We start from the raw sequence: 27,153 nt of genomic DNA, 5'->3' as shown, positions 1-27,153 counted from the left end.
AATGTGAAAATGGATTTCATTCTAAAATGAGGAGATGTGAAGTCCTATGGCATTTGATCCACGATGGTTCACTCTGCAGAACATCATGCTTTTGCTGCTGTTTTTTTTTTTGATGGAATGATTCCATGTGCCTTACAGATCATGAACATGAAACTTGTTCCCAAGTTTCCCAACAGAGCTGAGCATTTTATCATTTTCTTTTGAGTTCTGTACTAACATTTATCTGTTGCGAAATTCACCACTGCTAAGCCCGCAACTTTCGTTTCAGCCAAGTATTTCTGGATCACAGTAAACCAGATCCTCCCAATATCGGATTGCATATTTATGGAACAAGCTTCCAGCTTTGAAGATTTCACAGGTCAAATACCAATCCCAGGACTGACCTGTGCTTAATTTTCTCAACATGTGAAGCTACGACAATAAGACCCCGTTAGAACATGATGGCAGAGGTGTAAGAAAAAATGACTCATGCCGTGTCCCAGGCTGCTGGTTGTCTATACAAGGAGCATGGGCTCTCATCCATTACATGCACAGTGTCAACACACCCAAAGCAGCAGCTGCTTAGGCCAAAGATCCCTGGTTTACTAATGCTACATGCATAGCAGCTGAGGGCCTAGTTCAAATCGGACACCAGCTGCAAAAATGCCTGTAACATTCCCTCCGCACACTCACACACACTTTGTTTCATTGGCATCCAACTCGATGGAGAGCTCTGATGAATAAAAAATCTCGCTCACTTCTTTGCAATTTTTCGTTTGCTCCTAATAAAGATATTGCCCTATTCAGATTTTGCCTGGCGTAGACATATTTAATGTCAATATGTCTCCCATTCATAATTCATTTTCTCCCCAGAAAGTGAATATTCATTGAACTGAATGCTGAAAAGGACTCGCCTAGTACTTTCAAATATCTTGGTTGTAGTTTGCTGTCCTATCAGGGATTGCTCTTTTTTTGTGAAGAACATTTATTGACATTGGACAATAAAGTGGAGCCTGGGTTGGAAGCTGCATGTTGATCAAGCAGCCATGTTCAATCACAATGTAAATTCACTGGGGAAAATCTGCAAAATCATTGGAAAACCAGCCTTTTCCAGGAGAAAAGGTGGTACACACGGTTAGCTAATAATTTTGGTGCAAGTTACCACTTTAAGCTGACTGTTGAATGCCAAGTATGTTTTTCCCCACCATCATGTTGTCTGTTAAAGATGACAAGGAGAACATGTGCTCAATTATGTTTACTATCTCCTTGTTGTAGGGCCCCCTTGGTATTGCTGGTTCACCAGGTTTTCCAGGCATTCCTGGCAGGAAGGTAAGTCATGTTTTGGTTCGATTCTGTTAGGGAAATACCTCTCCACTTTTTCTGCACTGCATCTTCTAATATGCATATTTCTGTTTTGGAACAAGGAGATAAAATATCCCAGGCACCCCAATTCGAAGAACGTTTACTCAGGAGTAAACCCCAATTATTCAAAATCAGTCATGCCATGCGTGATTATTCGGTGTAGAAACAATCAGTTTATCCCTCATTTGTCGCTAGATCCTGGTCTAAACATGGCTCCATTGTTTGTGGGGCTTGCATTATGCTTGTGGTTGTTGGTTGCTGTTGCAAGGAAGATCCAGCACAAGAAGCCTTGGGGAAATGGAGTTACAGAGGGGCTGTTCACTCACTACTTGATGTCTGGATTCTTTGCTCCCCTCCAGTCGTTCTGCTGTTGCACAGCACTGCAGTGCAGCAAGCCAAGACATGATTTGGCTTAGTGCGTCGTCCAAACATGAGCTCATGGTTTAGCTTTCTCCAAACTAACCATGAATTATGGCCAAGTGTGTCCTAAGGTTTATGCAGGCATCCCCAAACTGCGGCCCTCCAGATGTTTTGGCCTACAACTCCCATGATCCCTAGCTAAAAGGACCAGTGGTCGGGGAAGATGGGAATTGTAGTCCAAAACATCTGGAGGGCCGAAGTTTGGGGATGCCTGGGTTTATGGCTTGTAGTTTGGGAGAGCTGAACCACGAACCTGGGTTTGGATGACATGCTAAGTCAAACCATGGCTAAGTCAAACCATGGCTAAGTCAAACCATGCACAGCTTTGCAGCAGGATGGCCAGGGAGGAGCAAAACAGCTGCAATGTCCTCTCTGGGAGTCTCCAGCACTAAGCCATGGTTTAGCTTAAAGTGGTGGTGTGAACCAGGCCTATGTATGGGAATAAGGATCAGCTTCTCCTTTCCTTCTTAGCCTGGAGACAAAGAGAACCTGAACGAACATATCTAATGATAATATGAAGAAGCGAAGCCACAGAAGAGTTTTAAGTGTGCCGTTGAGCGAAGCTTCTATACGCATTGTGGTTTTTTTTGTTTTTTTAAAAAGTTTCTGAGTATGGTGTTATTTAGCTGGATAGATCTTGTTGCAGCATCCCTAAGAAAACCGAAACAGCTGGAAGTGCAATTCATTTTAACAGGAGTTGGCAATGCACCTGGGGCTCTTTCTGTGCCACAGAATAATGAACTGCAGAAAAAGCTAAACAGCGAAGTTTTCCTCATTTATATGGTGTCATAAAGCAGCCCTGTTCTCATGCAAAGTTGGTGTTAGCTCATCTTCTCCCATGCTCAACATTCTTTTTTTATTATTTAAAAAAAACCCCTACAAGAGAGGTCATTTGGATGAAAGAATTGTAATTGTGAAAACACACCCTTATCTTTAACACTAGGATAGTATTGGGTTTTTTATAGTGCTGGATCTAGTTTCTTTCTTTTATTACTTCATTTTTTTATTTGGCCTCACTGGCAGGCTATAGTTTTCCCACGGTTATTTCTCTATGTGCTTTTAAACTTTGTCTATATTTAAGAATGTTGGGTCTATAGCAAAGTTGGCATTCTTTATAGCCTAAGGGCACAGGCAAGTGGTTTGAGGAAGAGTCCTGGGAAAAGTGCCTACCACTGTCTTTTTATTTCAAAGGGTATTTAGCCCGGGGGAGGGGGCACTTTTCCAATGGATGTATGTTCTGAATAGTTTTAACTGGGAAAAGCATGTCGGTATACTAAACTAATCTGTGTTGGGTCTTACCCTTCATCATTTGCACTTGTTGCTCTGAATTTTCATTTCACTTAAACGTCTTTCCCCTTAAAGAAGCATGGTGTGTGTGTGTGTGTGTGTGTGTGTGTGTGTGTGTGTGTGTGTGCATGTATGTTGTGCAGACTAGATGAGGCCTAGAAATGGGGCCACTGTTTTTATCGCCCCAACCTGAGCCTTGACCACAAGAGGAGAACTTAAAGGAAATTCTCCTTGCTATGGAGAATTCCAAGGAAATTCCGAGTGCTTATCGAATGGGGTGACATCACATTTACCGTGACATTTCACTTTTGTGTCCCTGTCCTATTCACAAGTGATGTACCAGTTGTGGGTAGTGGAATAAGGCAGTGGTGCTCACCAGACCTCCGACCAGAGACGTAGCAAGGTCAGGTGGTACCCGGTGCAGAATATTTTTTGCCACCCCACCCCCCACAATTGAAATTATTAAAAGAAGGAAAAGTAAGGTACAGTTGCAAGTGTTGTTTTCTGGTTTATTTACTTAATATTGTGAGCATAAGCACTTAAAACTTTTTCCCCTAACTTTTTTCTCCCACCCACCTCTCCTCCTGTGCATTCCAGGGTCCTGAGCTGAGGGAGTTTTTGCTTCTCTCCTTCCCTCCCCCCTCTGCTTGTTTGTTCCCGTCATCTCCCTGCCTGCCTGCCCCCAGCAGCCTGGGAACATGGGGCAATGGCCGCTGGCAAGGTGACACAGCTCCCCCCCTTCCCCCGGGGTAGGCTTGGGAGTCGTGGGCGTGCCGCACGCCAAATGTCAACCTGCTCAGCGATGACACCTGGGGTGGTCCGCTCCCACTGCACTCCCCTTCCTACGCCCCTGCCTCTGTCTACCTGTGTCACTGCTGCATACGGGACACAGAGCTGGGAGGGGTGAAGCAGCAGTGAAGTTAGTGTGTTGCAAAAGCACCAGTGGAGGCAACCCTTGAGTCATCAAGGCGCAGCATGAGCTATGCCTGCCCAAATTCCCTATTCTACAGGACTATTAAAGGTTCAGAAGCCCTGTCCTCTTTTCTACCTGGCCACCCATGTTCTGGAATGCGAAACCCGGCGATGCTAATAGGGTGGGCCACCTTCCCCAGCTGGGATTAAAAGATACTTACTTGGACTGTAAAGACTTCTTAGTGAGAAGGTAAAGACTTCTTAGTGGGAAGGAAATTCTTTGCTTTCCCAGCACCCTTCTGTACTTTCACCTCTTCCTTACTGTGTGCCCACGTAAGAGAAAGCATTGCTGAAGTCGCTCTTCAGAGTGGTGGAGGCCGAGCTGCTGAAATTTGTCCCGAAGTTCTTAAAATCTCACCACCGCAAACATCTGGTAGCCATGTCCTTGGAGAGAAACAGCGCAAGGACTAATCAGTCTAGCAGATGTTTTGCGCTGTATTTACAGTTGGCAGTTCTCACTAAACAATCATTAGTCAATGCAGTAATTTAAGGGATTAAGTAACAATCCTTTTAATGGATGGGCGGGAGCAGGGAATAGGGACAGACCGAAACAATGTCGGCATGTGAAGGAACTTGGCAAAAGGAAGCAAGTATGTGGGGTTTTTTTGGTCTTTGTTTAAAGAAGTGTTGGCTAAGATTCTCACTTTCAATAGAATGATCTCACATTGCATTAAGGGATACACCAAACATATGCAATGTGTCTTCTGCAACTTTAGAGCGTTCAACATGATTTGAATATTATTTTTATGAACGTGATAGGCCACTAGTAGTGCATCTGTCACATGGATTCAGCAGCATCTTTATTTGGAAGTGTTCACCGCATTATACATGGAAAGTTGGAAGGTTGGGAAATTGGATTTTTTTAAAAAAGGAACTGGCTCCATGGGTGTGTCCCTGTGTCCTCGAACTCACTGCTGCCCTGCCCCATCCCTGTCTGGCAGGCTGTAACCACACCAGTTTCAGGAGAGCGGTTTCATGGATGTGTCCCGCCACACGAACTTAAACTAGATGCAGGTGTGAGCAGACCAGACCGCAGCGCCGCTTCAGTGATATTCTCTTTGCAGTTTAATCCCAGAGCTGTCGACCGTTGGCAGGATCTTTCTCTTAATGGTGGTGGTGGTGGTGGTTAATATTCAGAAACAAGTTCTCCCCCACCTTTTTTTCAGGGTGAAGCTGGTCCAACAGGTGCACGTGGTCCGGAAGGTCCTCAGGGACAAAGAGGTGAAACAGGTCAGCCGGGTCCTGCAGGAACATTTGGCCTTCCTGTAAGTTCATCAGACTTTTCGTAACCTAAGCGTTTCATGAGTCCTAATTCTCGTTGAGGTGGTGAAACTGTGTCTGATCTCTGCTACTACAGGATTGCAAGTGGCGGCTCACACTGAATGTTCCTATTTTAGAACATTTCTTTTTGACGTATTGATTTATATGTAAAGGGATTTGTATGTGTGCATCTATGTGGAAGTGGCCTCGGTCCAGTTTACCTGAAGGAGCGTCTCCTGCCCCATCGTTCTGCCCGGACACTGAGGTCAAGCACCGAGGGCCTTCTGGCGGTTCCCTCATTGCGAGAAGCCAAGTTGCAGGGAACCTGGCAGAGGGCCTTCTCGGTAGTGACACCCGCCCTGTGGAACGCCCTCCCATCAAAGAGAAAAACAGCTACCAGATTTTTAGAAGACATCTGAAGGCAGCCCTGTTTAGGGAGACTTTTAATGTTTAATAAATTATTTTATTTAATTTTTCTGTTGGAAGCCGCCCAGAGTGGCTGGGGAAACCCAGCCAGATGGGTGGGGTATAAATGATAAATTATTATTATTAGTAGTAGTAGTACAGTCGTACCTCGGGTTACGACCACCTCAGTTTGCGAACAGTTCGGGTTACGAACTGCGCAAACCCGGAAGTGTTTTCGCCGCGAGCGCGATCGCGCAATATGCGCATGCGCAAAGCGCGAAAATCACGAAAATCACGCTTTGCGCATGCGCAAAATGGCGGCGCCCATCGCGTTCGGGTTACGAACTATTCGGGTTACGAACTGCGATCCGGAACGGATCGCGTTCGTAACCCGAGATATTACTGTAGTAGTAGTATATTCAGGCATGTGAGCTATAATCATACCTGCCAAGTTGCTGTCAGAGAAATAAGGGACCGGGCCGGAAATAGCAGACCGGAAGTAGCACTGCCGCCGTTTTGGAACTGGGCGGGGCATGCTCAGAAGTGACTTTTGATGCTGCTTTGCCCAGTTCCAAAATGGCCACCGCGCCAGAAGTCGCACTGCAGCCATTTTGGAACTGGGCAGAGCAGCATCAAAAGTCACTTCTGAGCATGCGCTGCCCAGTTCCAAAATGTCCACCGCACCAGAATAAACCGGGGAAAAACAAAAAAATATCCGTTTTTTCCAGCTAGGAACAGCTGGAAAAACGGGGATTTCCCGGGGAAAACGGGAGACTTGGCAGCTATGGCTATAATTTGAGCCACTCTTCCACAGCGACAGCCAGGCCACAATTTCCCTGATGTGTAATTGAATGCATAGTTCAGGGGTTGCCAACCTTTCTTGGCCCATGAACACATTTGCAAAGAGGAGAAGCTATCATGGGCACCATTCAAAGCCCACAACCTGTTAGATTGCTTGCAGTAGAACACTTCTCTCAAGTCTAATTTCAGTGGCACAGGGGTGGGTGGGACAAGTCCTCTGCAGGCAGATGTGCATCTGCGGGAGCCAATTTGGTGACCCCCTAGCATAGTAAATGGGTCACTAGAGAATTAATGATCTGTAATAGAAAGAAGCGGGAGTCCCAGTAAAGGAAGAATGGATACAAAAGCTTATGGAATATGCAGAAATGGCAAAACTTACCGGAAGAAAATGAAATCGAGATAACAAACTTATTAATATATAAAAGAATGGAAATGGTTTGTTGCATATTTACAGATTAATTGCAAACAGATAAAAACATTGGCAGGATTATTGTAATAACCTGCAGTTTCATAAGGGTATATATTTAAAGTAGATAATTAAATGAGCAAATTAAATGAATTTGGATATGAAAAAGATACAGTATTAAAACAAATTAAGGAACCATAGTAAGAGGGGGAAGGAAGTCAAACCCTGAAATGTTAAAATGATTGTAAAATTAACGAAATGTATGAATTGGAAAAGAATTATTTTTTTACATAACCATTTTATATAAAGGTTATATAAAGGTTGAGTTGGGTGGCTATAATGGGGGAATTAACCCTTTCACAAAATTGTGCTCCGAATATGTTAGGGCTGCCATACATCCGGAACTTCCCGGACATAGCTGGGATTTGTCCATCAAAAATGGCATCTGGGCGGAATTTTCGAAAATCGGCTTAAATGTCCGGGAAAATCGGCTCTGGAAAACCAGTGTTGATTTTGGGGTGATTTTTTAAAAAAGCAAGCTTAAAAACAACCTTGCCAAAATATTTCACTTTTTGAAATATGGCAACACTAGAAGTTTTTTTTTTTTTAAAAAAAAAACACATGCCTGAGTGGTTCTTATCATTGCATTTTGTCTTTGGTTGTAAATTGCTTTGGGACAGTGGGCAGGGGTGCAAAAATTGAACACACCAAAACCCCTCTGGAATGGTGTGGATGGTGATGCAGGGGGTGGGGGGCTGCAGGGGGAGGGAGGAATATGCAGAAATCACCTTCCACCCAATGTGAGCGAAGGCTGTGAGGCTTTCCAGGATTCCAAAGAAGGTCCACTATGCTCTGTCCATTTAATCAAGGGGCAGATGCACACCATGCATTCAAAGCACATCTAATGTTACCTTCCAAGTCCCGGACTGCAGAATCCGGGACCGGCAGCCGTGTGACACCGGAAGTTGCGTCAACGTAACTTCCGGTGTCGTTTTGCCCTTCTATGGGCACCAAAAATGGCCGGCGTTGGCTTCGAAAGTTGCTTCTACGCATGCCAGGAAGTGCGTAAATGCAACTTCCGGTGTCGCTCTGCCCATCTATGGGCACCCAAAATGGCCACCGCCGACACCGGAAGTGGCGTCTATGCACTTCCGGACATGCATAGATGCGACTTTTGAAGCCGGCGGCGGCCATTTTTGGTGCCCATAGAAGGGCAAATCAGAAAAAAAATGGCTGCCGGCAGGAGAAAATAACGGAGAAAAACGGGAGACGAAGTGATACGGGGGACCACCGGGGAAAGGTGAGTAAAAACGGGGGTTTCCCAGGGAAAACGGGGTACTTGGCAGCTATGCATCTAATGCACATTTAAAGCACATGACTTTCTGCAAGGAACCCTAGGAATGGTACCTTCCCCTTGCAATTCCCAGCACCCTTAACAATCTACAGTTCCCAGGATTCTTTGGGGAAATTCATGTGTATCGGCTGCGCTTTGAAGGTATGGTGGGGGTCTGCACAAGGTGGTTGCGGCTAACACACACCACTGTCTTGTGTGGCTCCAAAGTAGTTGCTTATGATACACAGATGACACGTGTCCACAAAGAATCATAGAATCATAGAGTTGGAAGAGACCACAAGGGCCATCCAGTCCAACCCCCTGCCAAGCAGGAAACACCATCAAAGCATTCTTGACATATGGCTGTCAAGCCTCTGCTTAAAGACCTCCAAAGAAGGAGACTCCACCACATTAGATCAATCTTGGCTGCCTTTGGTTTTATTTACAGCTGCAGAGGTGTGTTCAGTCTGAGAAACACTGAAATTTCCATTGTTTAAGCTACGCAACACCTGCACATTTTCATCTTGCTGCATGGTTTTCAAAGAAGGTGTGCATGAACGCTGAAGCTTGTTGCTGACGATTATATATCTTACTCTCCATTTAGGGCTCCCCCGGTACGGATGGTTCCCAAGGTACTAAAGGGCCATCGGTAAGTGATCATATAAACCACCAAGTAGTTTCTGGGCCGAATTCAAAGTGCTGCTTTTGACCTAGGTAAAGATAAAAGGACCCCTGACCATCCAGTCATGACCAACTCTGGGGTTGCGGTGCTCATCTCGCATTATTGGCCGAGGGAGCCGGCGTACAGCTTCCAGGTCATGTGGCCAGCATGACAAAGCCGCTTCTTGGCAAACCAGAGCAGCACACAGAAACGCCGTTTACCTTCCCGCTGTAAAGGGTAAAGGGACCCCTGACCATTAGGTCCAGTCGTGACCGACTCTGGGGTTGCACACTCATCTCGCATTATTGGCCGAGGGAGCCGGCGTACAGCTTCCAGGTCATGTGGCCAGCATGACAAAGCCGCTTCTGGCGAACCAGAGCAGCACATGGAAACGCCGTTTACCTTCCCACTGTAGTGGTCCCTATTTATCTACGTGCACTTTGAGGTGCTTTCGAACTGCTTGGTCGGCAGGAGCTGGGACCGAGCAATGGGATCTCACCCTGTCGCAGGGATTCGAACCGCCGACCTTCTGATCGGCAAGCCGTGGTTTAACCCACAGCGCCTCGCGCGTCCCTTTTGACCTAGAAAGCCTTAAATGGCTCAGAGCTTCAGTAGCTCAAGGACCACCTCTCTCCATATGAACCTACCCGGACCCTGAGATCATCATCTTCATGTGCCTCCTCCATGAGACATCTGGAGGGTGGCAACATGAGAATGGGCCCTGTCTGCAGTGGCTCCCTGTTTCTGGAATGCTCTCCCCAGGGAGTTTAGTCTGGCGCCTTCAATCCATATCTTTAGGCACCAAGCAAAAACCAGATGGTGATATGATGATGATGATGATGATGATGATGATAAGGAATGATGATAATGGCATGTCTTTCTTTATGTATATGCTGTCAACCATATTTATATGTCTTCTAGGGCTCTCCAGGCACTTCAGGTCCACCTGGCTCACCGGGACCTCTTGGTTCTACAGGACCACAAGGGAGCACAGGTCCCCCTGGCATCAGAGGGCAAATGGTAATGATGTTCCCATCACATTGGAAATGGTGCAGTAGTCTAGAGCACGGGTGTCAAACACAAGGCCCGGGGGCCAAATCCGGCCCGCCAGACCTCGTCATGTGGCCCGCCGAGCGCCCCAGCCAGCGGGACCCAGCAGTGGGACCTTGCTGCTGAAGCGCCGCGCCAACAAAGCGCCGACAAACAGCTGGGGCCAGGGAAATTCTTTTTGCCCCTGGGTCCCTTCGCGCTCTTTTCTGGCGCTGAATCAAGGCGGCGACCCCCCCTTCCCTTTCTTTCTTCCTCTCTCTCGTTCTTATTCTTTCTTTCCCTCTCCTTCCTTCCTTCTTTATCTCTGTCTTCTCTCCTTCTTTCTTTTTCTTTCCTTCTTTATTCCTTCTTTCCTACTCTTCTTTCTCTCACCTCTTTCCTTCCTCTCTCCCTCCTGCTCCCTCTTTTTCTTTCTTCCTTCCTTCCTTCCTTCCTTCCTTCCTTCCTTCCTTCCTTCCTTCCTTCCTTCCGTCCTTCCGTCCTTCCCAACTTTCTTCCTCTCCCTCATTCTTATTCTTTCTTTCCCTCTACTTCCTTCCTTCTTTCTCCCTTTCCGTCTTCTCTCCCTCTTTCTTTTTCTTTCCTTCTTTATTCTCTTCCTTATTTCCTACTCTTCTTTCTCTCCCCTCTTTCCTTCCTTCCTTCCTATCTCCCTCCCACTCCCTCTTTTCTTCCTTCCTTCCTTCCTTCCTTCCTTCCTTCCTTCCTTCCTTCCTTCCTTCCTTCCTTCCTTCCTTCCTTCCTTCCTTCCTTCCTTCCTTCCTTCCTTCCTCCTCTCCCTCTCCCTCTCCTCAGAAACATAGGATGCTGCTTTATACTTCTGGCCCTTAAACCCTGGAACCAGGAGAGCAGCTTCAGTGAGTCAACCTCAGCCAGTCCCTCTGGTGAAGGGTGGTGGCTCACTGGCAGAACATCTGTCCTGCATGCAGAAGGACCCCAGCATCTCCAGGTACTAGTAGCTCTGCAAAGGTCCTGCATGAAACCCTAGCGAGCCTCCACACCCAGTGCAGTTACCAAAAATCATTTTTCAATAAATTGTACAATAATTGTACATTTGAATATCTACTTGCCATTATTCTGACTATGTTTCTGCTTTCAGAGCTAGTTATTACTTACATTATTACAAAAAACAGCAATAATTGAATGCAGTGACAATAATTTATGATAATAAAGAGTGGACACATAGTCCTAGGGATACAACCGGCCCTTTGAGGGTGACCAAACTGCTGATGCGGCCCCCGATGAATTTGAGTTTGACACCCCTGCTCTAGAGGATGCTGGTGTTGCTAGTGCCAGCATATAATGCCTATGATCACTGAGTACCGATGAAATGGAGAGGCAATTCAAGTGAGATAGGTTGGTTTCAATCATTCTTAGGCATACTCCTACCAGGGCTGAGCCGGAACCTGGAACCAGAAGTGGTGCTAGGGACTCGGAGCTGAGTGTCAAAGCTGAGGAACAAAGCCAAGCGTTTGAACAGAGCAATGCATCAAAACATACCAGGCCCAGGGAGACCATTGCTTCTCACCAGGAAATCTCTCACAGCTCCTACTATGCAAGAGGAACCATTGACCAGCCTGGTTGGGAGAGCAATCCCAGAACCCATGAACGCTTTACTGTCCAGAATGGAGTTCTGTCATTCACCACATGGAGGCAGCTGCACACAGAGCCGTAGAATTGTAGCATTGGAAGGGCTCCTGGAATGGCAGGAACCTTTTTGCCCAACGTGGGGTTCAAACCACCGACCCTCATGGTATCCCAGCAGACAGGCTGCTGGCTCCAGTCTAGGTGGCTCTTGACAATTCCCCATTTTTTTGCTGGCTCCTCCTTTTCGCAAAAGACATTTCATACAAGTGTCCAGATATTTGACAAAACAGCAACTTGTCTACCCAATGGAATGACTGAGATAAACTTGTGCAGGTGTTAAATAGCACATGCGCCTGAATTTATGTTGTTGTTGTTGTTTAGTCGTTTAGTCGTGTCCGACTCTTCGTGACCCCATGGACCATAGCACGCCAGGCACTCCTGTCTTGCACTGCCTCCCGTAGTTTGGTCAAACTCATGTTCGTAGCTTCGAGAACACTGTCCAACCATCTTGTCCTCTGTCGTCCCCTTCTCCTAGTGCCCTCAATCTTTCCCAACATCAGGGTCTTTTCCAAGGATTCTTCTCTTCTCATGAGGTGGCCAAAGTATTGGAGCCTCAGCTTCACGATCTGTCCTTCCAGGGAGCACTCAGGGCTGATTTCCTTAAGAATGGATAGGTTTGATCTTCTAGCAGTCCATGGGACTCTCAAGAGTCTCCTCCAGCACCATAATTCAAAAGCATCAATTCTTCGGCGATCAGCCTTCTTTATGGTCCAGCTCTCACTTCCATACATCACTACTGGGAAAACCATAGCTTTAACTATACGGACCTTTGTCGGCAAGGTGATGTCTCTGCTTTTTAAGATGCTGTCTAGGTTTGTCATTGCTTTTCTCCCAAGAAGCAGGCGTCTTTTAATTTCGTGACTGCTGTCACCATCTGCAGTGATCAAGGAGCCCAAGAAAGTAAAATCTCTCACTGCCTCCATTTCTTCCCCTTCTATTTGCCAGGAGGTGATGGGACCAGTGGCCATGATCTTGGTTTTTTTGATGTTGAGCTTCAGACCATATTTTGCGCTCTCCTCTTTCACCCTCATTAAAAGGTTCTTTAATTCCTCCTCACTTTCTGCCATCAAGGTTGTGTCATCTGCATATCTGAGGTTGTTGATATTTCTTCCGGCAATCTTAATTCCTGCTTGGGATTCATCTAGTCCAGCCTTTCGCATGATGAATTCTGCATATAAGTTAAATAAGCAGGGAGACAATACACAACCTTGTCGTACTCCTTTCCCAATTTTGAACCAATCAGTTATTCCATATCCAGTTCTAACTGTAGCTTCTTGTCCCACATAGAGATTTCTCAGGAGACAGATGAGGTGATCAGGCACTCCCATTTCTTTAAGAACTTGCCATAGTTTGCTGTGGTCAACACAGTCAAAGGCTTTTGCATAGTCAATGAAGCAGAAGTAGACGTTTTTCTGGAACTCTCTAGCTTTCTCCATAATCCAGCGCATGTTTGCTATTTGGTCTCTGGTTCCTCTGCCCTTTCGAAATCCAGCTTGCACTTCTGGGAGTTCTCGGTCCACATACTGTCTAAGCCTGCCTTGTAGAATTTTAAGCATAACCTTGCTAGCGTGTGAAATGAGCGCAATTGTGCGGTAGTTGGAGCATTCTTTGGCACTGCCCTTCTTTGGAATTGGGATGTAGACTGATCTTCTCCAATCCTCTGGCCATTGCTGAGTTTTCCAAACTTGCTGGCATATTGGGTGTAGCACCTTAACAGCATCATCTTTTAAAATTTTAAATAGTTCAGCTGGAATATCATCACTTCCACTGGCCTTGTTATTAGCAGTGCTTTCTAAGGCCCATTTGACTTCACTCTGCAAGATGTCTGGCTCAAGGTCAGCAACCACACTACCTGGGGTGTACGAGACCTCCATATCTTTCTGGTATAATTCCTCTGTGTATTCTTGCCACCTCTTCTTGATGTCTTCTGCTTCTGTTAGGTCCTTACCACTTTTGTCCTTGATTATGGTAATCTTTGTACGAAATGTTCCTTTCATATCTCCAATTTTCTTGAACAGATCTCTGGTTTTCCCCATTCTATTGTTTTCCTCTATTTCTTTGCATTGCTCATTTAAGAAGACCCTCTTGTCTCTCCTTGCTGTTTTTTGGAAATCTGCATTCAGTTTCCTGTATCTTTCCCTATCTCCCTTGCATTTTGCTTGCCTCCTCTCCTCCGCTATTTGTAAGGCCTCGTTGGACAGCCATTTTGCCTTCTTGCATTTCCTTTTCCTTGGGATGGTTTTCGTTGCTGCCTCCTGTATAATGTTACGAGCCTCCATCCATAGTTCTTCAGGCACTCTGTCCACCAAATCTAAATCCTTAAACCTGTTCCTCACTTCCACTGTGTATTCATAAGGGATTTGATTCAGATTGTATCTTACTGGCCCAGTGGTTTTTCCTACTTTCTTCAGTTTAAGCTGGAATTTTGCTATAAGAAGCTGATGATCTGAGTTACAGTCAGCTCCAGGTCTTGTTTTTGCTGACTGTATAGAGCTTCTCCATCTTTGGCTGCAGAGAATATAATCAATCTGATTTCGATGCTGCCCATTTGGTGATATCCATGTGTAGAGTCGTCTCTTGTGTTGTTGGAAGAGAGTGTTTGTGATGACCAGCTTGTTCTCTTGACAGAACTCTATTAGCCTTTGCCCTGCTTCATTTTGAACTCCAAGGCCAAACTTGCCAGTTGTTCCTTTTATCTCTTGATTCCCTACTTTAGCATTCCAATCCCCTGTAATGAGAAGAACATCCTTCTTTGGTGTCATTTCTAGAAGGTGTTGTAGGTCTTCATAGAATTGGTCAATTTCAATTTCTTCAGCACCGGTAGTTGGTGCATAAACTTGGATTACTGTGATGTTAAAAGGTCTGCCTTGGATTCGTATCGAGATCATTCTGTCATTTTTGAGATTGCATCCCATTACAGCTTTTGCCACTCTTTTGTTGACTATGAGGGCCACTCCATTTCTTCTACAGGATTCTTGCCCACAGTAGTAGATATGATAGTCACCCGAACTGAATTCACCCATTCCCTTCCATTTTAGTTCACTGATGCCCAGGATGTCGATATTTATTCTTGTCATCTCATTTTTGACCACATCCAGCTTACCTCTATTCATGGTTCTTACATTCCAGGTTCCTATGCAATATTTTTCTTTACAGCATCGGACTTTCCTTTCGCTTCCAGGCATATCCGCAACTGAGCGTCCTTTCGGCTTTGGCCCAGCCGCTTCATCAGCTCTGAATCTACTTGTACTTGTCCTCCGCTCTTCCTCAGTAGCATGTTGGACGCCTTCCGACCTGAGGGGCTCATCTTCCAGCGTCATAACTTTTATATGCCTGTTGTCTTTGTCCATGGAGTTTTCTTGGCAGGGATACTGGAGTGGCTTGCCAGTTCCTTCTCCAGGTGGATCACGTTTAGTCAAAACTCTCCACTATGACCTGTCCATCTTGGGTGGCCCTGCATGGCATAGCTCATAGCTTCTCTGAGTTATTCAAGCCCCTTCGCCACGACAAGGCATTGATCCATGAAGGGCTGAATTTATATACTGGCCCTAAACTGAAAAATATTAGACACAAGATAAAACTGACTACAGTTCATAGCTGTCAAGTTTTCCCTTTTCTCGTGAGGAAGCCTATTCAGCATAAGGGAATTTCCCTTAAAAAAAGGGAGAACTTGACAGCTATGCTACAGTTGTGTCTCAGCCACAGTGTCACCTCTAGTGTGGCATTGAGAACAGGTTATATAGAGTAGATCAGCAGATATTTGGAGGAGTTCAGTGATGTGCCAAGGTGATCATTTAGTCAGTGCAAGAATTTTGGCTTGCCAGAAGAAACAATTCCTCTTCTCCTCACGTGGGTTGTTCTGGGGGTTCTCCTCACCCCCGAGCCAATTTTGGATGGGAACACATGGCGAGGAGAGGGGGAAATCTCTGATACACAACTGGAAGTCAATGTACAACACTTCTGTTGACAGGACTATAGTAGAACCCCACCAATCCTATATAATAATGTCCATGTTGTCCCTGCGTCCAGATGTCCCGTGTGTCCCTGGGTCACTGCGCATGTCCCCCAGGGACACAGGGATTGGACGGAGAGACAACCAGGGACACAGGGATTGGACGCGCGCGCTCTCCCCCCCCTCCCGACCTACCTGAGGCCGCCAACCGCAGCTCCCTGTGCGAGCGCGTGCTCTGTCTCCACGCAGGCGCACATGCTTCAAAGCAGCAGCGTGAGGAGGATCAGGTTGCCAGATAGCCCCGTGCGAGCGCGCGCTCTGTCTCCACGCAGGCGCACACGCTTCAAATCAGCAGCTTGAGGAGGATGAGGCTGCAAGATAGCCCCGTGCGAGCGCGCGCTCTGTCTCCACGCAGGCGCACACGCTTCAAAACAGCAGCTTGAGGAGGATGAGGCTGCAAGATAGCCCCGTGCGAGCGCGCGCTCTGTCTCCACGCAGGCGCACTCGCTTCAAAGCACGAGCTCTCCTCACCCCCACCCCTCTGCCTAACGTTTCCGTGCGAGCGCGCGCTCTGTTTCCACGCAGGCGCTCTCCTCACCCCCACCCCTCTGCCTAACGTCTCCTTACACGAGGAGAAGGAGGCTGCTTCTTTTCGCTTCTCCGCACCCCCACCCCTCTGCCTAACGTTTCCTTACAGGAGGAGAAGGAGGCTGCTTCTTTTCGCTTCTCCGCACCCCCACCCCTCTGCTAACGTTTCCTTACGGGAGGAGAAGGAGGCTGCTTTTGTTAGGCGACCAGCAGCAAGCGGCACACGTGCGAGCTCTCCCCACACCCACCCATCTGCCTAACATATCCTTACTTTCTCAAAGCAGCTCTGCTTGCCTCCCCCACCACTACCTACTTACAGATTGGGAAATCTTTTCTCCGTCTGAAATACATGTAAATCTCCTGATCAGTATTGGTTTCTGAAGCAAGGGACTGTTGGTAAACTGACACTCATTACGGATCTGGTTGCAACTCAAGCCTGTTCTGAAACTTTTATTGTCCCCATTTACTGTGAGTGGACCAAAAGCTAATCTGAATAAACTGTGCCTCACAAAGGTCAGTACTCTGCACTCCTCTGAAGTCTACACCCTAGGCATGTTAAATGTAAAAAAAGAGAGAAAAAATCTGACTCCTGAAGAACTAAAATCTTTACGACAACTGCAGTACTAAGTGATCCATTCCACTCATTCACTTCAAAACTCTTTCCTATAAGGGCTGTGGGGGGAAGCCTGTCCCAAATCCAAAGTCCTGTCAGTCTGTGTTAGGTAAATACTATATGTGTACATCAAACCAGTCATATGAAAAACCTATAAAAACCCAAGTGAAGCGTCAGTTTAATTGAAAACAACCTGCACAAATATCACTACTATGCACTCCTCTGAGGTATACACCCTAAGCATGTTAAATGTAAAACAAAGAGGGGAAAATCTGACTCCTGAAGAACTACAATCTTTACGACAACAAAAAGCAGAAAGTGAAAGACAAAAACCAGCACAAAAAACAAAAAAAGGAGACGAAAATGAGCTAAATAAAAACACAGAAAGACGCAGAGCTAAGAGAGCAAGTCAAACCCCAGATGAACAACTAAGAATACGTCAACAAAACAGCAAAAGGGAAAGAAAAAGACGAGTAAATAGATCAATTGAAGAAAAGGTAAAAAATCAAAAGAAAGACACTGAAAGAAAAAGATCTAAAAGAGCAACTTTAACTCATAATGACCGACAACCTCTAAATCAGAAACAAAACACAAACAAGAATGACAGTATAACAGATAAAAGACATTTACATGAAGATGCAAAGACACTAACTCGCAGAAAAAACAAAACATTTTATATAGAGAAAAATAGAAATGCTAAAAAAGAAATTCAAAAACGACAGCAAGATGCTGAAAGACAAAAAGCAAGGAGAGCAAATAGAACTCCAGAGGAACGAAAAATACAATGTAAACGACATGCCACACTAGAAAGAGAAAGGTTAACACATCTGCCTCCAGATGAACGCCAATTACGGAAACAACAATTAACACAGAGGAAAAGAGAATTACGACAAAGGAAAAACATAGAGAGAGAAACAATACAAAACCAAGACTCAAGGCCTGCAAAACTAACAATGACACTTATGAATGAATTGGAAAACTTCAATGAGGACATCATTAAAACACACACGTGTGGACATTTAGATCAGATATGCCAGTTTTGTAGTGCTAAACATTTTGAAGCTGAAAGACCTTCTGATCGAAAATTTTCACAATGTTGTTCAAAAGGAAAAGTAAATCTTCCCTCAATCAGTACAAATCCATTAATCCAACAGCTCATGACTGGACAACATTACTACAGCAAAAATTTCTTCAACAATATTAGATCTATAAATAGTGCATTAGCATTTGCCTCCATGGGAGCAAACATTACTCCACCACCTGGCAATGGCCCATATTGTTTCCGGATCCACGGATCAATTTGTCACAGAGCAGGCACACTGCACCCAGAACAGGGACAAAACAGACAGTTTGCTCAATTATATATTTTAGATCCTTCTGAAGCAGCAGAGCAAAGAATGCAAAATTCCGCAAATACTGGAATAAATCCAGAAATTATAAAAAAACTAAGCACACTCATTGCTCAAACAAATCCATTTGCAGAGGCCTGCAAAATGTTGTACCAAGTTGAAAAAGAATATGAGGAGGATGCTGCAACAACTGGAAACATTATTAAGGAAGTGACCATGACAATAGTGCAAGATCGAAGAAATGACCAAAGACGCTATAATGCACCAAAACATAATGAGGTTGCATTCATTTTTCAAAATGATGATGGCGAACCACCACTAGAAAGAGATCTTCTAATACACTGCAAAGCAAGTACAGATGATATAAATAAAAGAACAACACAAAGGATTAGTGTCCTTGACCCCAATCTGGAACCCATGGTTTATCCATTACTCTTCCCTTATGGTGATCAAAGCTGGGGAATTGATATACCTTTGCAACACAGACCTCAAGCGTTACAAAATTTAACAAATCAAACACGAAATCCTAGAATTCGAGTTACACAAATGCAATACTATGGGTATCGTCTTTCCATCAGAGACAACTTTAACCCCTTCTTAAATGCTGGCCGCCTTACACAACAGTATATAGTTGATGCATATGTAAAAACTGAATCCAACAGACTCAACTATGTACGACAAAATCAGCAAAAATTGAGAGTTGAAAAATACTCAGGATTGATGGACCACTTAATTAATGAATCCAATCAGAAAGGCCTGATTCCTGGAAAAACATACATATTACCATCCTCATTTGCAGGTAGCCCAAGAAACATGCTCCAAAATTATCAAGATGCAATGGCAATTGTTAGGAAATATGGCAAACCTGATCTTTTCATCACAATGACGTGCAACCCCAAATGGCAAGAGATTGTTGAAAACCTACAACATGGCCAAACTACTGATGCTCGACCTGATTTAGTTGCAAGAGTATTTCATCTAAAACTGAAAGCTTTAATTGAAGATCTCTGTAAAAAACATATTTTTGGAGTACCAAAAGCAATGGTCTACGTAATAGAATTTCAGAAGAGGGGTTTACCTCATGCTCACATACTACTTATTCTTAAAGATGACTGCAAACCCAAAACCGAAGAACTGATAGACAAAATAGTATCTGCTGAAATTCCAAATATAACCAACACTCCACGCTTACATGCAATTGTTACAAAACATATGATCCATGGACCATGCGGACCACTCAACCCTAATTCACCATGTATGTCAAATGACAAATGCACTAAGGAATTTCCAAAACCATTCCAGGAAAAAACATCAGCAAATACAAATGGTTATCCAAAATATAGAAGACGAAACACAAACCAAACTTCAATTGTGAATGGCAGGACAATAGATAACCATTGGGTTGTACCATATAATCCACATCTTGCCCTAAAGTACAATTGCCACATTAATGTTGAAGTCTGCGCATCCATAAAAAGTGTCAAATACCTTTTTAAATATGTGTACAAAGGTCATGATTGTGCAAATGTTGTGATTCAAGAACAAGGCACTTTAAATCATGATGAAATTAAGACCTTCATGGATTCCAGATATGTCAGCGCTCCAGAAGCAGCATGGCGTTTAAATGGGTTTGAAATGCATTACCAATCACATACCATCCATAGGTTAGCAGTGCATCTGCCTGATGAACAATCTGTATTTTTCAATCCGAATGACATCAATACAGCAGCCCAGAGAGCTTCAACAAGAAATACTCAATTGACGGCTTGGTTTAAATTAAATCAAGAGCAAGAGCAAGCAAGGAAAATTTTATATTCAGACATTCCAATACACTATGTATTTGACTCTGAAACCAATACATGGAAATTACGACAGCGGGGTGCAGACAAAATCATTGGACGAATGTATTCTGTCAATTTATCATCAGATCCAGAACGCTACTGCATGCGTCTCCTATTGCTACATGTTCCCGGTGCAATATCATTTGAAGATCTGAGAACTGTCAATGGAAATATCTATCCCAGTTTCCAAGATGCTGCAAAAGAAAGAGGCCTCATCAATGATGATCAAGTGTGGGAGAACACTTTAGAAGATGCTATCCAATACAGCATGCCAAAACAACTAAGAGAGTTATTTGCGTACATTTGTGTATTTGCCTCCCTACAGAACATGAATGATCTTTTTGTAAAATATGAACAGTACCTCACCGAAGATATCGTTCAAAAACATATCCATCACAACGATGAATGCACAATATGCCGTTATATCGCGTTACAGGAAATATGTAACATTCTACAACTCCATGGGAAAAAATGTGAAGATTTTGGGTTACCACCTATACTACCAAATTCAAACTTACTTACTGATAACTACAACCAAGTTTTCGAAAAACAAAAAGCAGAAGAAATGACAATTACATTAAACAAAGAACAAAAAACAGCTTTACAAACAATATTGCAAGCAACTGAAAATGACAACCTTAGTAACCACTGTTTTTTCATAGATGGCCCAGGAGGTAGTGGTAAAACATATCTTTACAAGACCCTGCTCAGCACATTTCGTGGACAAGGAAATATTGCACTACCTGTAGCCTCCACAGGTATAGCAGCCAATCTTCTTGAGGGTGGAAGAACATACCACTCCCAATTCAAGTTACCTGTGCCTATAGTTGAGAATACAACATCAAATATACGACTCAATTCTGTTGATGCTGAACGTTTACGAAATTCAAAAATAATAATTTGGGATGAATGTACTATGGCCCCCTCTGTAGCTCTTGCAGTGGTTAGCAGACTGCTCCAAGAAATAATGGACAACAACAAACCGTTTGGAGGAAAAGTAATCTTACTTGGAGGAGATTTCAGGCAAACACTTCCCGTAGTACCTCACGGTGACCGTACAAAAATTGTTGAGGCCTGTGTTAAGAATAATAGTCTGTGGAGTATTTTCCAAGTCCTTAAACTTAAAAAGAATATACGCTCAGTAGACACTGAATTCAGCAATTGGCTGATCAAAGTGGGCAGTGGTGATACACCACACATTGACGGTTTGCCTGAAGATGTAATTGAAATACCTTCCAAAATTTTATGCACAGGAGATATTATAAAAAACTTTTTTGGAGACAAAATTCCTGTTACAGATGTCCCTAACTTAGCAAAAAAATCTATTCTTTGCCCAAAGAACTGTGATGTAAACTCCATAAATGAAGAGGTACTTAACATTTTAGAAGGAGAGACCGTGACATACCTCAGTTCAAACTCAATTGATGACTCAAGTGAGGAAGATATTCAAAACTATCCAATTGAGTTCCTCAATGAAATAACTCCAACAGGTATGCCTAAGCATAAACTCAACCTTAAAAAGGCCGCTATAATTATGCTCCTTAGAAACCTAAACACTAAAAAAGGATTGTGCAACGGCACCCGTCTCATCGTCAAACAACTTAAGAAAAACATCATAATTGCTCAAGTAATAACAGGTTCAGCGGAAGGAAACATAGTCTTTATTCCCCGTATGGATTTGGCTCCAACAACAACTGATTTACCGTTTATCTTACGAAGAAGACAATTTCCAGTAACATTAGCTTTTGCAATGACAATTAACAAATCTCAGGGGCAAACCTTGGAAAAAGTTGGAATTTACTTGCCGGAACCAGTATTCAGCCATGGTCAGTTATATGTTGCATTATCAAGAGTAAGGAGTTTTAATGATGTCATGGTGAAAGTCATAGAAGGTCCTAACCAAGGCAAACTGTTGGAAAACTGTGACAAAATATTCACAAGGAATGTTGTCTATAAAGAAATTTTATAGAAATTCAACATAACCTACCAAAAACACAAAATCAAAAATTAAAAAAACCCACTAATTTTGCTTATTTACAATTGTTTGACAAGGTTTGCACTTAATAAACATTTACCATACCTAAATTGTTTTGGTTTATAACATCAAAAAAAGAAAAGAAAAAGAAATTCTTCAAATTATTCTTCTTTAACAATTCTAAAAAAATAAATACAATAAAATACAAATCAACTGCATGGTTGTCCACTTTTTTATTATGCACTATAACCAGTCTGTTCTTACAAATGTTTCACCACATATGTTCTAGCGCCCGTTTATTTAACGGGCTTAATGATACTAGTTACCAATAATTCACAAAAACCATTGTGATTTTATTTGAATTACTTTCCTTAAAAAAGAAAGAAATCTAACGCGATGTTTTCTAACATTAAATGTTATCATCAGTCAGTGTTATCCCTATCGTGCTTGACAAAGCCAGTGGCACTGATTACTGTTTTAATGGCAGATATTTACTTTTAGGGAGATCCTGGTGTGCCCGGTTTCAAAGGAGAAGCAGGCCCTAAAGGTGAACCGGTAAGTCTTCCAAACATATAATCTAGGAGCTATCCTTAGATTTTCCTCTTTCAAAAGAACACATTTCCCTCTCTAACATTCTGCAGACTTGATTGCACAGTCTGTTTGCACCTGTTGGCTTTAAAGAAACAATATTAACCTTGACCTTGGAAAAATTTTTGGCTTCAAGGAATCCTACTCTGCTTAAGTGGATGATTCCAAGATTTAAAAACACACCTCATAATTTAAGTGCATGTACTGCAGGAAAAAAATAGCTGCAAATATAACATACAATTCCAAACCATTAAGAACAATAGAGTCATTAACTGGAAATGCATGAGCAACTTGTGCTTTTCCCATTTTATATATGTTCTCTCTCTCTCTCTCTCTCTCTCTCTCTCTCTCTCTCTCTCTCTCTCTCACACACACACACACACACACAGAGAGAGAGAGAGAGAGAGAGAGAAGAAATGCCTCACAATAGAAGTAAATCCAAACATTTTTCTAATTACTGGAATTTGCTGATGCATTGCATAGTTCTGACACGGCGTCTGTCAACAAGGGCTGCAGATGACCTTGACTATAAAAGATCAGACGTGGCTGTGACCTGGGAGCACACCACATCAAATTACTTCTGAATAAACATGCACAGGTTTCAAAAGCATGCTGATTGGTTATAGTTAATATACCCGTGGTAAGTATAGGCTGCACAGTATCACTTGCATGCAGCATCCACTCATAAACAAATCTAACTGACATGGGGACAAATAGAAGAAGACGACTTCACCCCGGTATGGTTCCCCTTTATCACATGCACAGCCCAACAGGACAATGACAAAAATCCACCAACAGCATACAAATCAATATGGCTAACCTGATTCAAAATACCCACCCACCCCACTCACACACGAAACAAAAACCGCTACAGCCAACCACAAATGCACAACCATACCCTAGGCCGACCCCAATCTCTCTCACCACCAAAGGAACACAAGCGAACAACAGAGAACCTGCAAAGCGACGCTGACAACCCCCCCAACGTATATTTAGTAAAATAGAAACACTGTCACCTGACCCCCCCATCTCCCCATCTACTTCTATCCCCCTCTTTCTTCCCAATGTCTCAACAAATGAAACCGATTTGTAAAAATGTTATGAGAGACATTGCATATATTTCTGTAAATCAAGAAAACCTTTAATAAAAAACAAAAACAAACAAATAAAAAACAAATCTAACTCTACTTAATTTTATTTACAATTACAAAAATATAGTTAGGTAAAATGCATTGTGTTCATTTGGTAACAGAGTGCCTTAGATACAGCTTTGGGGTGCCCAAGATGGCATGCACTGGCCCCAGCTGTTTCTGCTGGTCAATGAAAAATGATCAAAACAAAACCCTGCGTTGCAATACAGAATAATCTGCTCAAATACAGCTGCAACATGTGGCTAATGAATATAGTAAATGTGTTGTTATTATTAGTAGAATGTTATCCAAAATTTACAATTCATCAACTTCAAAATTATATATATATATATATATATATATATATATATATATATATATATATATATATATATTGTGTGTATGTGTGTGTGTGTCCCCATAACCAAGAAGTAGTCAATGAAATGAATTGCTGGCTGGGAACACAACGGCGCCTTTCAGTGGATAATGTCCAAGACAGTATATTAACCGGATTGAATCAACTGTTTCAAAGATGAATCTTCGTCAGCCAATAGTTTTAGATAGAATATCCTTACAGGTAAATGTAATACTGGTACTGTGGATCAGAGATCACTAACCAGAGCTTCATTGCGACTACTTCTTGGTTATGGACTGATATATATATATATATATATATATATATATATATATATATATATATATATATATATATATATATACATATACATATACATATACATATACATATATATATATATATATACATACATACACTTCATCAACTTCAAAATAACACACACACACACACACACACACACACACACATATATGTATGTTATTTTGAAGTTGATGAACTGTAAATTTTGGGTGACATTCTACTACTAATAGTAACACATTTACTATATTCATTAGCCACGTGTTGCAGCTGCATTTGAGCAAATGAAAAATGATCAGCAGTAGCATTTGCGGGGCCCCTGATTTTGACTAGTGTTCGTGTCAGATGTGTTGGATGATTATTGTCCAAGATGGAGGCAATGGTGACACTTAGGACAGTGTACAGTGGTACCTCGGTTTATGAACACAATTGGTTCCAGAAGTCTGTTCATAAACCGAAGTGTTCATAAACCGAAGCAAACATTCCCATTAAAAATAATGGAAAGTGGATTAATCCGTTCCAGACGATGAAAAACACCCCCTAAAGCTTCAATTTAACATGAATTTCACTGTCTGCCAAGAGGTTTCCGAGGCCTATGGAGGCCTCCACGGAGGCATCGGAGCGTCCGCGACTGGGACGCAGCCACAGAAGCGCTCCGATGCCTTCACAGAGGCTAACTGCGTCTCTTTCAAAGCGGGTGGGGGGGTCCCTTTGGAAGCGCTTACCTTGCGCATAGAAAACAGCGGTGAGAGGCTTGGCTGCGCGGCGGTGGCGCTCGCAGCTCTCCTTCCCTCTCTACGTGGTGCCAGCCGGGCGACCTTTCTCCTCCTCAGAGCAGCCACCACCACCACCAGGCGCCAGGACTGGCTGGGGTGGCTCGCGGTGCGCCTGGCTCTGGTTGGAGTGGCGGCGGCGGCAGCAGCGGCGGCTTCTCTCAAGCCCGAGCCTCTCCACTCTGCAGGGGCGCAACGGTGTAGGCCCGGCCTCGCTTCTCTTGACCCCTCCGCGAGGCCGGGCCTTCACCATCGCGCTCCTGCGACGTCTCTCCACCTTCGCCGTCGCGCTAATGTGGAGAGGCGTCGCAGGAGCGCGACGGCGAAGGTCCGCTTCTCTTGAGCCGGCCTCGCGGAGGGCTCAAGAGAAGCGGGCCTTCAGCGTCGCGCTCCTGCGACGTCTCTCCACCTTCGCCGTCGCGCTAATGTGGAGAGGCATCGCAGGAGCGCGACGGCGAAGGTCCGCTTCTCTTGAGCCGGCCTCACGGAGGGCTCAAGAGAAGCGGGCCTTCAGCGTCGCGCTCCTGCGACGTCTCTCCACCTTCGCCGTCGCGCTAATGTGGAGAGGCATCGCAGGAGCGCGACGGTGAAGGTCCGCTTCTCTTGAGCCGGCCTCGCGGAGGGCTCAAGAGAAGCGGGCCTTCAGCGTCGCGCTCCTGCGACGTCTCTCCACCTTCGCCGTCGCGCTAATGTGGAGAGGCGTCGCAGGAGCGCGACGGCGAAAGTCCGCTTCTCTTGAGCCGGCCTCGCGGAGGGCTCAAGAGAAGCGGGCCTTCAGCGTCGCGCTCCTGCGACGTCTCTCCACCTTCGCCGTCGCGCTAATGTGGAGAGGCATCGCAGGAGCACAACGGCGAAAGTCCGCTTCTCTTGAGCCGGCCTCGCGGAGGGCTCAAGAGAAGCGGGCCTTCAGCGTCGCGCTCCTGCGACGTCTCTCCACCTTCGCCGTCGCGCTAATGTGGAGAGGCGTCGCAGGAGCACAACGGCGAAAGTCCGCTTCTCTTGAGCCGGCCTCGCGGAGGGCTCAAGAGAAGCGGGCCTTCAGCGTCGCGCTCCTGCGACGTCTCTCCACCTTCGCCGTCGCGCTAATGTGGAGAGGCGTCGCAGGAGCACAACGGCGAAAGTCCGCTTCTCTTGAGCCGGCCTCGCGGAGGGCTCAAGAGAAGCGGGCCTTCAGCGTCGCGCTCCTGCGACGTCTCTCCACCTTCGCCGTCGCGCTAATGTGGAGAGGCGTCGCAGGAGCACAACGGCGAAAGTCCGCTTCTCTTGAGCCGGCCTCGCGGAGGGCTCAAGAGAAGCGGGCCTTCAGCGTCGCGCTCCTGCGACGTCTCTCCACCTTCGCCGTCGCGCTAATGTGGAGAGGCGTCGCAGGAGCACAACGGCGAAAGTCCGCTTCTCTTGAGCCGGCCTCGCGGAGGGCTCAAGAGAAGCGGGCCTTCAGCGTCGCGCTCCTGCGACGTCTCTCCACCTTCGCCGTCGCGCTAATGTGGAGAGGCGTCGCAGGAGCACAACGGCGAAAGTCCGCTTCTCTTGAGCCGGCCTCGCGGAGGGCTCAAGAGAAGCGGGCCTTCAGCGTCGCGCTCCTGCGACGTCTCTCCACCTTCGCCGTCGCGCTAATGTGGAGAGGCATCGCAGGAGCGCGACGGCGAAGGTCCGCTTCTCTTGAGCCAGCCTCGCGGAGGGCTCAAGAGAAGCGGACCTTCACCGTCGCGCTCCTGCGTCGCCTCTTCACATTAGCGCGACGGCGAAGGTGGAGAGACGTCGCAGGAGCGCGACGGTGAAGGCCCGGCCTCGCGGAGGGGTCAAGAGAAGCGAGGCCGGGCCTTCACCGTTGCGCCCCTGCAGAGTGGAGAGGCTCGGGCTTGAGAGAAGCCGCCGCTGCTACCGCCGCCGCCGCTCCAAGCACAGCCAGGCGCACCGCGAGCCACCCCAGCCAGTCCTGGCGCCTGGTGGTGGTGGTGGCTGCTCTGAGGAGGAGAAAGGTCGCCCGGCTGGCACCACGTAGAGAGGGAAGGAGAGCTGCGAGCGCCACCGCCGCGCAGCCAAGCCTCTCACCGCTGTTTTCTATGCGCAAGGTAAGCGCTTCCAAAGGGACCCCCCCACCCGCTT

General features: G+C 45.2%; 1 protein-coding gene across 1 annotated transcript in view; it reads left to right on the top strand.

The window, feature by feature from the left end:
- Positions 1 to 27,153, top strand: part of COL5A2 (collagen type V alpha 2 chain) — a 186,812-nt gene that overhangs the window by 114,345 nt on the left and 45,314 nt on the right. The window contains exons 18-22 of the mRNA XM_035135854.2: positions 1,255 to 1,308; positions 5,187 to 5,285; positions 8,830 to 8,874; positions 9,808 to 9,906; positions 22,403 to 22,456. Of these exons, the coding sequence (XP_034991745.1) occupies positions 1,255 to 1,308; positions 5,187 to 5,285; positions 8,830 to 8,874; positions 9,808 to 9,906; positions 22,403 to 22,456 (351 nt within the window). The remainder of the gene's footprint in view (positions 1 to 1,254; positions 1,309 to 5,186; positions 5,286 to 8,829; positions 8,875 to 9,807; positions 9,907 to 22,402; positions 22,457 to 27,153) is intronic.

The sequence above is a fragment of the Zootoca vivipara genome, chromosome 1, assembly GCF_963506605.1.
Source record: "Zootoca vivipara chromosome 1, rZooViv1.1, whole genome shotgun sequence".
In the NCBI taxonomy this organism is placed as follows: Eukaryota; Metazoa; Chordata; class Lepidosauria; order Squamata; family Lacertidae; genus Zootoca; species Zootoca vivipara.
The sequence above is the reverse complement of the archived record's forward strand: the minus strand, read 5'-3'. Positions and strand labels throughout refer to the sequence as shown.